Source organism: Perca flavescens, chromosome 14, assembly GCF_004354835.1.
Source record: "Perca flavescens isolate YP-PL-M2 chromosome 14, PFLA_1.0, whole genome shotgun sequence".
Lineage (NCBI taxonomy): Eukaryota > Metazoa > Chordata > Actinopteri > Perciformes > Percidae > Perca > Perca flavescens.
This window is the reverse complement of record NC_041344.1, coordinates 8,041,468-8,054,362: the sequence shown is the minus strand read 5'-3', so window position 1 is coordinate 8,054,362 and position 12,895 is coordinate 8,041,468. Positions and strand designations below refer to the sequence as shown.

Here is a 12,895-nt window from a genome sequence, read left to right as displayed (position 1 = left end):
TGGCTGACTCTCCACTCTGCTGCAGCTTTGCTCCTCTCCCGTCTGCTTCAGTTCTCTACTCTGCTCCTATCAACCTCTACAACACCCTCACATGTGTATATTGTCCACTCACCCCCATCACACAATACTAACTTCACTGATATCCACATCCCATCATTGAATTAATAAAGTTAACCCTACAAGTCCCTGCTTAAAAGCAGTACACCATCATTAAAAACAATCCACGTTTGGGACAATGATGGCATTGATCCATTAAAAGGATGTTTTACTGCAATAACTTGGACCTTCCATAGCTTGGACTTGTTAATTATACTAGTATTTTATTTAGTGTGGAAATATGCAAAAGAAAGGTTAAGGCAAGAAATGTTTGACATTGACAAACATACAAACACTTTTAAGGGGGGGCAGGTTTAAATACATTTTTTTTATGTTTCATGAAAATGTTTCAGTGCTTTGTAAAGACAATTCAGCCACTCAGCTGGGATGACAGGTGTCAAAAATGTACTTGGTTTTGAGAAGGATGTTAATACCATCCCGTCCCCATATACCACTGAGTCCTCACATCCCACCATATCCTCACATACCACAACGTCCCCATATACCACCATGTCCCTATATACTACCAAGTCCTCACATACCACACACAGGGACAGGGATACAAGGTTGGATAATCAGGGCTTCTCGGACATTTAAAGTGCCTGGTTCTGTTCAAGCTGCAGTCACAATGTGTGGAGATGCTGCTGAGCTTTGAGAGGGGCCTCCGTCAGATGGAGAGTGGAACACATTCACTGCTGTGGTCCATCAGCAGGAGGCTGGAGGGAACGACAGAGGCCATGGACCGCAACTCAGCCCCCTCTCCCCACCCTAAAACCTCCATATCTCTGAGGCGTTTAGTATCCAGCGGTGTTCCAGCAGTGACTCCATCCAGCAAACATCCAGGCAGTCGCTCCAAGAGTCTCCTCACCAGAGGTCAACGCCAACGTGGAGCTCAGACAGCAAACGCTCCTGAAAAGGAAGAACTCTGTTTACTTCTTTTAGTTCTTTTGTTTCTGGATTTAAATTCAAATGGGCACGGTGTTGTATTTGTATTGACATCATTTGAAATAAACACATTTTTAAAGTGTTCAAACTAACTGTGGTTAATTGTACTTCTACAAGATAGCTTGTATCAGTTATTTCTTTCCTGTTGTAAGGTTGGATTTTACAAGCACAACTTTAAAATAAACAGTTTTTTAACAAATAATTTAGTAGTAACTAATGTCTTACTTTCAGGGAGTGGGGGGGAATGTGCTGCAAATACACTACATGCAAAAAGAAAGCATTCATTTGCACTTTATTGTTGAGTGCCATGGATTACTAGAAATCTACCCATAATCCCTTACTGTGTGATGTGGAAATGAGAAACAACAATGTCAAATGTTAGACATCCAATATTAGAGGATATATAATGTAAATGTCTATTTTCAACTCGTTCTGCACAAAGCAAATAGATTAAATTGCAGGTAAGAATTAAATTACTCTGAAATATATATTTAGGGTTGTTATACTAGAGAAAGATCTCTGTCCTGAAATCCACTTACTAACTTCAACAATAATCTTATATAATCTTGATAGAATTTTATCAAACTGAAATCCAGTTTGAGTTAGAGGTTTCCTGAGTGTCTCTTGTGCTCCAGTAGTAGGATAGTGTTATTGGGTCTTAACAGTCTGAATCTCTTTAGGAACTATTCTGTTCCAGTGGTTGTATTTTTGTTGCTAATGCTTTTCTCTTCATTCAATGAATATTGAAGATATGGAACTGTTATGTGTAAGTCTATGTGCTTCACTGATTATTGATGTATACATTTCATGTGTGTGTGTGTGTGTGTGTGTGTGTGTGTGTGTGTGTGTGTGTGTGTGTGTGTGTGTGTGTGTGTGTGTGTGTGTGTGTGTGTGTGTGTGTGTGTGTGTGTGTGTGTGTGTGTGTGTGTGTGTCCTCAGTGAAGTGTATCAGTCTCTGCAGTAGCTTCCAGCTGCAGCAGTCAGTTCAGTTTCTGTTCAGTCTGACTGAGGGAGGTTTTTGTACGACGCTTTTTCACTGTGTGAACACATACTGACTGTTGATAACATGAAAACTCTGACAGTAGTAAACTGCTGCATCTTCAGTCTGGACTCCACTGATGGTCAGAGTGAAGTCAGAGTTTGATCCACTGCCTGTAAAACGATCTGGAATCCCTGATTGTCGAGTGCTAGTATAGTAAATGAGCAGTTTAGGAGTTTCTCCATCTCTCTGTTGGTACCACTCTAGATAGTTAACGTGTGTAACAGCCTGACTGGTCTTACAGCTGATGGAGACGGAGCCTCCCAGAGCAGAGCTCACTGCTCCAGGCTGAGTCACTGTGACCTGGCCTCTGGACTCTGAGGATACAGAGACAAAAACATAAAGCAGCGTCACGGTTTAGTCGGCTTCATTTCAGAGGGACGGATGTTGATAGAGGAGAGGAGTTTGATTCTCTGGACTTTACCTGTGAAGCAGCAGCAGAGGAGAGTCCAGATGAGGACGGAGATCAAAGTCATGTTTTTGATGAGGAGGATTTCTGTGTCTTCTGTTGTCATGAAGGACAGCTGTCAGTCATCCAGTGTTCAACTCTCAGGACTATAAACTCTCCCAGAGCACTGGAGCATGGTGCTGCTGATGCAAAGTGGCTCTCTATGGAAATGCTCTGACTGACTCCAACAGGGACTTGGATTACTCTGATGATGCTGTTCATCAATGGATCAATCACTTCATCAGAGTATAGTAAATGGTAGATTGTTAGACTTTTACAAGAAGTATTTTATTCCCTATGCCATACAGCCATTGAACACAGAATGACTCCATCAGGGACCACTTGTTATTTTTTAAGATTTGCTTTCTTGAATTATTTATAGAACTTATCTGCTTCTATAACTTATCCACACTATCACTAACTTATCTGCTGCTTTACACTATTGTATATTATTTCCTTTATATTCCGTATGTTTATAATGGTGTGCTGTGTTATGTGCATTGTATTTACCTTTGCTGTACTTTGGGAGAAGCCAAAGACAAATTCTCACTGAGGTGGACAATAAAGTCAATCTAATCTAATGTCTTCTGTCTCATTTAAATTCATTGTAAGAGAAGAAATTACATACATTATACATATATAAAAACATGCATAAAGGAAAACTGCAGCACTGTGTTATTGTCAGTTATCTTTTCATAACAGCGTCATTTTGTTGAGTTTGTTTGTGTCAAAGTCAGAGAGCCGTGTCTCTCTACAGTGAGAGGTTTTTGTACGGCGGCTCAATGACTTTGTATCACTGTGGTACACGTTCGGTGGAGGAACCAGACTGAATGTTGGAAGTAAGTTTCTGCACAAAATACTAAAAACTATATTGTTAATATTGTAAAGTAATGTTTTAAATTCTGTGTACAGTCGATAAAATGTATATGTATTCATGTTTTAATTTCTCCTCCTTTATCGTGGAGACTAACTCAGAGCAGCTTCACTAAACATTTCTTTACACATTTCTGTCAAACTGAAATTTAAATGACTTGAAGTGTGGAAAAGATAAAACTGAAAAACTGTTCTACAAGATTCATTTTTCATTTTCCACATCAATGATAATTGTTTAAAGCAAATGAAGATTCAAATATTCAAACAATTGAACAGAGCAAAGATAAAGATCGGTATTTGAAAATGTGCAACATCTCTTTACTGTGTCATGTATTGTTTCAAAGTTTGAAAACTATTTGAACAGTTTGGTAATGATGATCGAAATCCACATGAAGAACATTTGATGTTGTCAGCTCATTTTCTGGATTTGTTTCTATTACACTAAATACTTTAAAGTAATGTATAGTTAGGTTGGTGATGGTCTTGATTTGGAGGTTTAAAGATTAGTCCAAAAGTTGACATTTTATTTCCAGTGTATAGTTAGATATATATCAGCTCATTGTGTAGATGATTCTCTCTGTGCTGATTTACATGAGAGGCTTCTTAAAGGGAAGTGAAACAATGTGTGAGTCAGTGACTGGTGGAGCAGAAAAACCATCTGACAGAAACTCCTTAAAGGAGAAAACCAACTCTCACACAGTCAAGGTGTCCAAGTGTCTGCTGGTTGATTGACAGCTGTGTGGTCCCTGTCCTCTAAGCTGATTGGTGTCTCCTAGGTGATGTCCGTCCCACACTGACGGTGCTGCCCCCCTCCAGTGAGGAGCTGCTGGAGGGGAAGGCCACGCTCATGTGCCTGGCCAACAAGGGCTTCCCCTCAGACTGGAGTCTGGCCTGGAAGGTGGACGGCAGCAGCAGCAGCAGCAGCTGGGAGGAGAGCAGGAGCCCCGGGGTGCTGGGGAAGGACGGCAAATACAGCTGGAGCAGCACCCTGAGGCTCCCTAAAGACCAGTGGGAGAAGGTGGGCTCTGTGACCTGTGAGGCCACCCAGGGCTCCCAGACTCCGCTCTCAGAGACACTGAGGAGAGACCAGTGTTCCCAGTCCTGACCTGACTCACTGGGACTCTGCTACTGGTTTCACTCTGATACTGATCTCAGTCTGCTCTCTGCTACTCTCTCTCTCTCTCTCTCTCTCTCTCTCTCTCTCTCTCTCTGTTTATCTCTTTCCCCCACTCACTGTCTGATTACATGTTTCATTGATAAAGTGTGTTGCATGTTTTAATTTTGATTATTTTAACACAATAAAGTACTTTTCATCAAATCAGTTGTTTCCATGTCTGTTATTGTAAAAGAAAAAGATATGTCTGTCTTAATAGTTCCATAAATCTAGAAATGTTAATGTTAAGTTTAATGTACAACTGCCTGGGAATTTCTCAAGAAAGAAACTATGAGGTAATATAATAGCATGTTTAATATATTTTGAAAACACAAAACTAAACAGATAATTATGGCATTACTCCACGAGTTTTAAAGACATGTTATAGTCAACTTGCCTCTGTTTTCACTGACATTTTTAACTTTTGTCACTCTCTCTTTGTGTGGTTCCAAATTGTTTTAAAAAATCAATCATAATTCCTGTGCCTAAAAAAAACGACTGCCATCAGTATGAATGATTTTAGACCTGTAGCGTTGACTTCTGTGATTATGAAGTGTTTTGAACAGCTTGTGAAGACACATATCAACAATAGCATACCTGCCTTAACTGATCCATTACAATTTGCATATAGATCAAATAGAGCTGTGGATGACGCTGTATCCCTGGCGTTACATACTGCACTCCAACATCTAGAGGGCAGGGATAAGTATGTCAGGATGCTATTTGTTGATTATAGCAGTGCCTTTAATACTTTTAGACCTTCCATTTTAATATCTAAGCTGTTAGACCTGGGCCTCTGCAAATGTATTTGCAGTTGGATACAGGACTTTCTAACAGGCCGTCCCCAGACAGTTAGAGTTGGCACTACATACTCAGCCTCTATAGTGCTAAACACTGGAGCACCACAAGGCTGCTGTCTCAGTCCTCTATTATACAGTCTGTGTACCTATGATTGTATTGCTAAACATCCCACTAATAGTATCGTAAAATTTGCAGACGATACTACTGTGATAGGACTTATTGACAGCAATAATGAAACTGCCTACAGAGATGAGGTAAGCAAATTGATCATGTGGTGCCAAAGAAATAATTTGTCTCTCAATGTGGGGAAATCTAAGGAGGTCATCATAGATTTTAGGAAGAACAAGTCTACACATACACCTGTCTTTATTATCAACTCTCCATTTGAAACGGTTAACACCTTTAGATTCTTAGGCGTCCACATTTCAGACCCCCTCACAGGCTCCTTCCATATCAGCTGTGCCATTAAGAAGGCACATCAGAGGCTTTACTTTTTAAGAAATATGGTATGTCTCTTAACATTCTACTGAACTTCTACCGTTGTACAATTGAGAGTATACTGACAGGTAATATTGTAGTGTGGTTTGGTAGGGCTACTTCACATGACCTTAATCTACTGACAAAAGTAGTCAAGACTGCATCTAAAATCATCGGGGTTCCACTTGAATCGCTCCAACAAATTTACTGGAAACGCAGCACTAAAAAGGCACGAGGTATTATACAGGATTCTAGTCATCCTGCACACAATCTCTTCTCCCATCTTCCATCAGGGAGACGCTTGCAGAGGATCCAAACACGCACAACACGTTTTAGGGATAGTTTGTACCCCCAGGTAATAAGATTATTGAACAATAGCACAACAGGAAGGAGGGCTGTGGTCTGAACTTAGTCACTTATATATATATATATATATATATATATTATGTTGGATATTTTATAATGTTTTTAATACTATTATGTTTTTAAAATTATTATTGTTGACTGGTGCTGAGGGAGTACTAAGGCACATTGTATTTCATTGCTGTGGTATTTTGTACTAATATGCATATGACAATAAACTTGAACTTGAACTTGAATTATTAATGTGACCCAGACAAGATAGAAGTAAATCCATAATTTATGTGACTTCAGAAACTGCTTCATTGGAGTAATTTCAATTAGTTTTTTTAGGAAAGCTGATTATTTCAATATTTAGTAATATATATTAATAATATATAAGAAATTCAGATATACTATGTATCTCATAAATGAAGTGTTTACTATGTTGAATTGCTTTTAGATGTGTCTATAGACTACTATAACTCTCATGTTGAAAGCTTTTTAGAAATGTCCAGAAAGTATAAAGAATCTTAGTAAACTACGTTTAAGAAGAATTTATTGCAATTAATTTGTGAAGTATGAAATGATCATCATCTTATATCTGAGTTTGTCTCAGGGTCAGATCATTAGGTTTTTAATAATCTATGTGAAGATTTTGGAAAACAAATAATTGTAGTGTCTTACTCTGTACTGAATTGTGCTGAGTCATAGTTGTCAAGAGGATCTAATTAACTACACCACACTCAGAATGTCTGAGTGATAAATTGCATAGTGTCATTGATATTAGGGTTTAATAAAATGCATCAAGTATACTTCATTATTTATAACAACATGAAATATATTTAAGTTTTGTTAAAAGCTGAAATTATTTGACTGAGCTCCTTCTGAACTGCTGCATTTGATGCCAGCTATATATTATATTTACCTGAATCTAAATTGATTCATAATTTGATTTGATAGTTAGACTATATTGGTAAAAGAGCTGAAATTATACAGCTGTGATTCTGACTTTGAGCAAATTTATATTAACCCACAAACTGCAAAAAAATAGTCCTAAAACTATATTTAACAAAAATATACAAAATGTGTTTATGCTGAAAGTCTTATTGTGGTCTAACTTATAAATGTATGATAATAAATCATGTAGTGGTGTAGTTTGTGTGCAGCTGTTGAGTCAGATCAGTTCCTCTCCAGCTGAGGAGGTTTTTGTACGACGTTGTATCACTGTGTGAACGGGAAGCTGCTACACTGCTGACAGTAATAATCTCCTCCATCTTCAGTCTGAACTCCACTGATGGTCAGAGTGAAGTCAGTTCCAGATCCACTTCCACTGAAACGGTCTGAAACTCCAGTGTGACGTCTTGTAGCATAATAAATCAGAAGTTTAGGAGATTCTCCAGGTTTCTGAAGGTACCAGTTTAGGCAAGTACTAACACTTGAACTGGTTTTACATCTGATAGAGACAGACTGTCCTGGAGCAACAGACTGAGATCCAGGAGACTGAGTCAGGATGATTTCTCCTGATGAACCTGGAAAACATGAAAAAGAGCAGAAGGGTTATTGAGACAAATCCAGCTTGGAGAAAGATGATCAACATCCAAACAGAAGAGTCTCATTTCTTTAACATGGAGAAGAGATGGAAGAAGGTAAATGCTGCTTGTTCCAGTCTTTCTCCATCATAGCAGAACATCATTGAGGTGAACATGGCTGCATCCTGAAGCAAAGTTTTCAGAAGAGAGTCTCACCCTGAACAAGGAGCCCCAGGGTGGCCAGCAGTAGAATCAGTGACATCATCATCGTGCTGCCGGCGTGTCAGTGACTCTGAAAGTCCTGGACAGTCACTGATCAACACTGGCCTCTTAACAGCTGGGAGCAGAGAGGCAGGACACATATGCAAACACACAGAGTCAGTGAACTGTAGCTGTCCTCAACATGTCATGCTGTTTCCCCCTCAGTGCTGACAGCATGGACCTACATATTTACATATTCACATGGAGAGGATATTGAAAAGTCTGGTAGTAAACTGATCCAGTGACTTTTGTCACTGGATCACTGGTCACTGGTCACTGAGTCACTGAGTTTTGTTCTGTTTTTCCAGTTTGTTATTATGGTATTTTTTTGAAAATGATTAGTTTTATTAATATTAATGCAGGTTTGACAAGTTTAGGTGTTTGTAATGTGAAGATTTCATAAAGTAAAGCAGTGATGAGTCTTTAGAGAAGGCTGAGGCCCAGGATCTCAGATGACATGCATGTCTTTCCCTTACTTTTCAATTGCATAAAACTCTTTTTTCAAAACACTACACACAATTCTCCACATAAGACACAAAAATCTAACAGGAAGTGACTTGATTTCCTTATCTAAACACAACCAATCAAAATGCTACACTTATTTACCAGTGCGCGCACACACACACACACACACTCCTCACATGTGCAAACGCATTATGCTTAACTGAACACTAACCAAACACTGCTTTAGTATAGGCCTATACATAGGTCAAAGGTCAGATTACCTGTTTTGAACAATGGATGCCAACAACAGACAGAAAGCAAGGGGAGGACGACAATGAGGAGGAAGAAGAGGAAGAAGAGAAAGCAGGAAAGCAGAGGAGGAAAAGGAGGAGAAGGAGGAGGAGGAGGAAGAGAAAGGAGAGCCATCTCTGATGATCAGACTTATTCATCATGTGATCAACCACGGAGTGACCGATGAGAGAAGCCCATCTTGAGTAGCTTTACAGTGTCGTCCATACTGCAAACCTTCAGAAATGAGAACAGGCATGCAACTATCTAATGACAATTTCAGCATTATAAATCTATCAGACTTTGTTTTACAGATTGTGTAGCATACAATTACCCCCACACACACACACACACACACATATTCTTTATTCTAAAAATGATACCTATGGTTTACATATGTTTGTACTATTGTTTTCTTGTTCCATGCTACTGTATACAACACTGTGCTCCTCTTACAAACGTAATGTTTTGCCTGATACATATTTTCTGTTTTACTGTAACATTACATTGTTGTTTAAAGTGCACTTTTCAACCACTCTCAGCAGATTACTTTCTCTCTAGAACATTGTAAATGTAGATATAAGCCTATGAAAGACTAAATAGCTTTAGATTTAGAACAACCGCGTGTACATGGTACATCCAAAAATGTACTATTATGAAAAATGTGTTTGACATTTCATGCAAATGCTTCATTTTGAGATGTGTGGATAGTAATTTGAATGCAGTATTTCATTTTGAAGGAGATGTGAGGCATTTTGTGTGTGCAGTTTTGGGAATTGTGTGTAGAGTTTTGAAAAAAGGAGACGTGTGTAAGCAGTTGGAAAAAACTTGTAATATGAATGCAGGTTGGACAAGTTTGTGTGTTTGTAATGTGAAGATTCCTCAACCCCTCAAAGTCTTGGTATTGTATCGGTCTCAATACAATCTGGTCTTGGTGATGACTTGGTCTCGGTTTAGGTGGTCTTGACTACAACGCTGGCTGAGGCCAATGATCTCAGATAACATGCTCGAGAAAGTGAATGTGGGCAGAGCCAGAAAACATGGAAGTCATCATCAGTTCCAGTTGGAAATATTTATTTGTCTAAAGTCCATTTAGTTTCAGCTTTGAGCAGTAATGTGAGTTCTTTGAATTTCTTCATGCTGCACTTTAACAAACTTTTCGACCGTGTTGACTGAAAAGTTGGAGACTGAAAAGTTGGAGGCTGAAAAGTTGGAGACTGAAAAGTTGGAGACTGAAAGTTCATGTTTGATATCAAAACTATTTCATCACAAGGTCCATTCAGTAGCTGTTCTGGAGCTTTGGACCCAATTCCATGATCTTCATCAGCAGACGGAGATCACCCAGTTCTCATGGAATATTTTAACTTTTAAGCTGACAAGACAAGAAGTCTCACACAAATACTCAGAGGAATGGGAATTTGAAAATCTACATTTTAAAAAGATCTGCTGAGGAAGATCATGTGATATGACTGAAAGCTCAAAAGCTACTGAATGGACGTAAAGAGATTATTTTGCTGTTTCCAAAGTCAGGAATGAACTTTTGGTCTCAGTGTATATGTCGGGTTTTAGAGAAGAGAATAAGTGGTTTGCATATACTTTATATAGATGCAGTTATAGGATTTCTTCATTATTAGTCATTAGTTGCAGGTTTGCTCCTCCTAAATATTTGGCATGAATCCGATAAGAACATGAGATTGTAATGTGATATGAATGGATGGTGTCATCTTGAGTTAGCTGTGTGATTAAGCTGTCTGTGCTCTCTCTGCAGGTGATGGTTAGAGCAACTGGGAACAGCTGAGGATGTTCCCAGTAGCAGGAGGTTATTTAAGTCTGGATGCAGTGCAGCCCTCTCTCTGGCTGACTCTCCACTCTGCTGCAGCTTTGCTCCTCTCCCGTCTGCTTTAGTTCTCTACTCTGCTCCTATCAACCTTTACACACACATATTTTCCACTCACGCACATCACACAAACTGACTTTACTAATATCCACAGCCCATACATTACTTAGAGTTAACACTTTATTTGGTTTAATTTGTTTAAATAAATATATTTTTAAAACTTTTAAAATCTCACAATTTTGTTGTGGCCACTTGAATCAGGTCATAACTGTGTGTGTGTGAGTGTGTGTGTGTGTGTGTGTGTGTGTGTGTGTGTGTGTGTGTGTGTGTGTGTGTGTGTGTGTGTGTGTGTGTGTGTGTGTGTGTGTGTGTGTGTGTGTGTGTCCTCAGTGAAGTGTATCAGTCTCTGCAGTAGCTTCCAGCTGCAGCAGTCAGTTCAGTTTCTGTTCAGTCTGACTGAGGGAGGTTTTTGTACGACGCTTTTTCACTGTGTGAACACATACTGACTGTTGATATAGTGTTGACTCTGACAGTAGTAAACTGCTGCATCTTCAGTCTGGACTCCACTGATGGTCAGAGTGAAGTCAGAGTTTGATCCACTGCCTGTAAAACGATCTGGAATCCCTGATTGTCGAGTGCTAGCTAAGTAAATGAGCAGTTTAGGAGTTTCTCCATCTCTCTGTTGGTACCAGGCTAAAATGTGGTGGCTGTTCCAAACATAAACAGCCTGACTGGTCCTACAGCTGATGGAGACGGAGCCTCCCAGAGCAGAGCTCACTGCTCCAGGCTGAGTCACTGTGACCTGGCCTCTGGACTCTGAGGATACAGAGACAAAAACATAAAGCAGCGTCACGGTTTAGTCGGCTTCATTTCAGAGGGACGGATGTTGATAGAGGAGAGGAGTTTGATTCTCTGGACTTTACCTGTGAAGCAGCAGCAGAGGAGAGTCCAGATGAGGACGGAGATCAAAGTCATGTTTTTGATGAGGAGGATTTCTGTGTCTTCTGTTGTCATGAAGGACAGCTGTCAGTCATCCAGTGTTCAACTCTCAGGACTATAAACTCTCCCAGAGCACTGGAGCATGGTGCTGCTGATGCAAAGTGGCTCTCTATGGAAATACTCTGACTGACTCCAACAGGGACAGGGGGTTTCATGTACAACACTTATTGTAGAAACATGTAAAAGAAAGGTTAAGGCCAGAAATGTTTGACATTGACTAACATACAAACACTTTTAAGGGTGTGCAGCTTTAAATGCATTTTGTAATTTTTCATTAAAATGTTATCAGTGCTTTGTAAAGAGAGTAAAGCTACTTTTCTGCTGTGATGACGAGTCATGGTAAAAAATAAAATTGTTTTGAGAAGGATAGATATTCTTATTTTTAAATCTCAGCCATACATATATAAACAAAAAGGATTCGGTTTCTCCATCATGCATTTATACATGATAGAAAAATGGTGCAATTGTAATAATAGTTTTGTAAGTTTAGAAACATTAGTTTAGTGGATTCCAACAAGGGTGAAATATCAAGTCAGTCAGTAAAGGTTTAAAGAACAAGAAAAAAGATATATATATATATATATATACATATATATACACATATGAATGACAAATCAACAACAGACCCAGATTTTACAAGGTAAGTGACAGAGGGAGAGAACCCCAGATCATCCTCCAGTCTGTTACACTAAAACAATTCAATTCACTTCAACTTTATTTATAGTATCAAATCATAACAAGAGTTATCTCGAGACACTTTACAGCTAGAGTAGGTCTAGACCACACTCTATAATTTATAAAGTCCCAACAATTCGAGTAATTCCCACAAGAGTGACAGTGGCGAGGAAAAACTCCCTTTTAGGAAGAAACCTGGGACAGACCCAGGCTCTTGGTAGGCGGTGTCTGACGGGGCCGGTTGGGGGTGTGATGAACAGAGGCAATAATAGTCACAATAATGATAATGGAACAGTGACTAAAACATGTTAGTCGTAGTAGTTCATGTCATAGCAGGGCACTGCAGGGCATTACAGTGTGTAGCGTGGCACAGCAGAGCAAAACTGGACAGAGCTGGACGTAGCAGGACACAGCAGGGCACCGCAGAGCGTAGCAGGGTGTAGAGAAGCAGGACCACGGCGACAGCTGCAACCCAGATCTCGGTGCCATCCTAATCCAAAGAAATATGCTGAGAAAAAGAAACATAAGGACTCCAGAGAGTAAACTCCCCAGAACTAGGTTAGTAACAAGCATTTCTGGATCTCCTCACTCCCTAACTATAAGCTTTATCAAAGAGGAGGGTTTTCAGTTTATTCTTAAATGTGGTGACGGTGTCTGCCCCCTGATCCCAGACTGGGAGCTGGTTCCA

General features: G+C 39.5%; 4 gene segments (V, D, J or C); 1 reads left to right on the top strand and 3 right to left on the bottom strand.

The window, feature by feature from the left end:
• Window positions 1-2,073: 2,073 nt before the first annotated feature.
• Window positions 2,074-2,556, bottom strand: LOC114568795 (Ig kappa chain V region 3381-like). The segment is given in 2 exon segments: window positions 2,074-2,397; window positions 2,505-2,556. Coding segments are annotated over 2 exon segments (375 nt in total).
• A 619-nt stretch (window positions 2,557-3,175) lies between these two features.
• On the top strand, window positions 3,176-4,720 carry LOC114568567 (Ig kappa-b4 chain C region-like). The segment is given in 3 exon segments: window positions 3,176-3,208; window positions 3,292-3,367; window positions 4,178-4,720. Coding segments are annotated over 3 exon segments (438 nt in total).
• Window positions 4,721-7,369: 2,649 nt separating this feature from the next.
• Window positions 7,370-8,002, bottom strand: LOC114568290 (immunoglobulin kappa variable 6D-21-like). The segment is given in 2 exon segments: window positions 7,370-7,703; window positions 7,920-8,002. Coding segments are annotated over 2 exon segments (360 nt in total).
• A 3,014-nt stretch (window positions 8,003-11,016) lies between these two features.
• Window positions 11,017-11,508, bottom strand: LOC114567511 (Ig kappa chain V region 3381-like). The segment is given in 2 exon segments: window positions 11,017-11,349; window positions 11,457-11,508. Coding segments are annotated over 2 exon segments (384 nt in total).
• Between the last annotated feature and the right edge of the window lie 1,387 nt (window positions 11,509-12,895).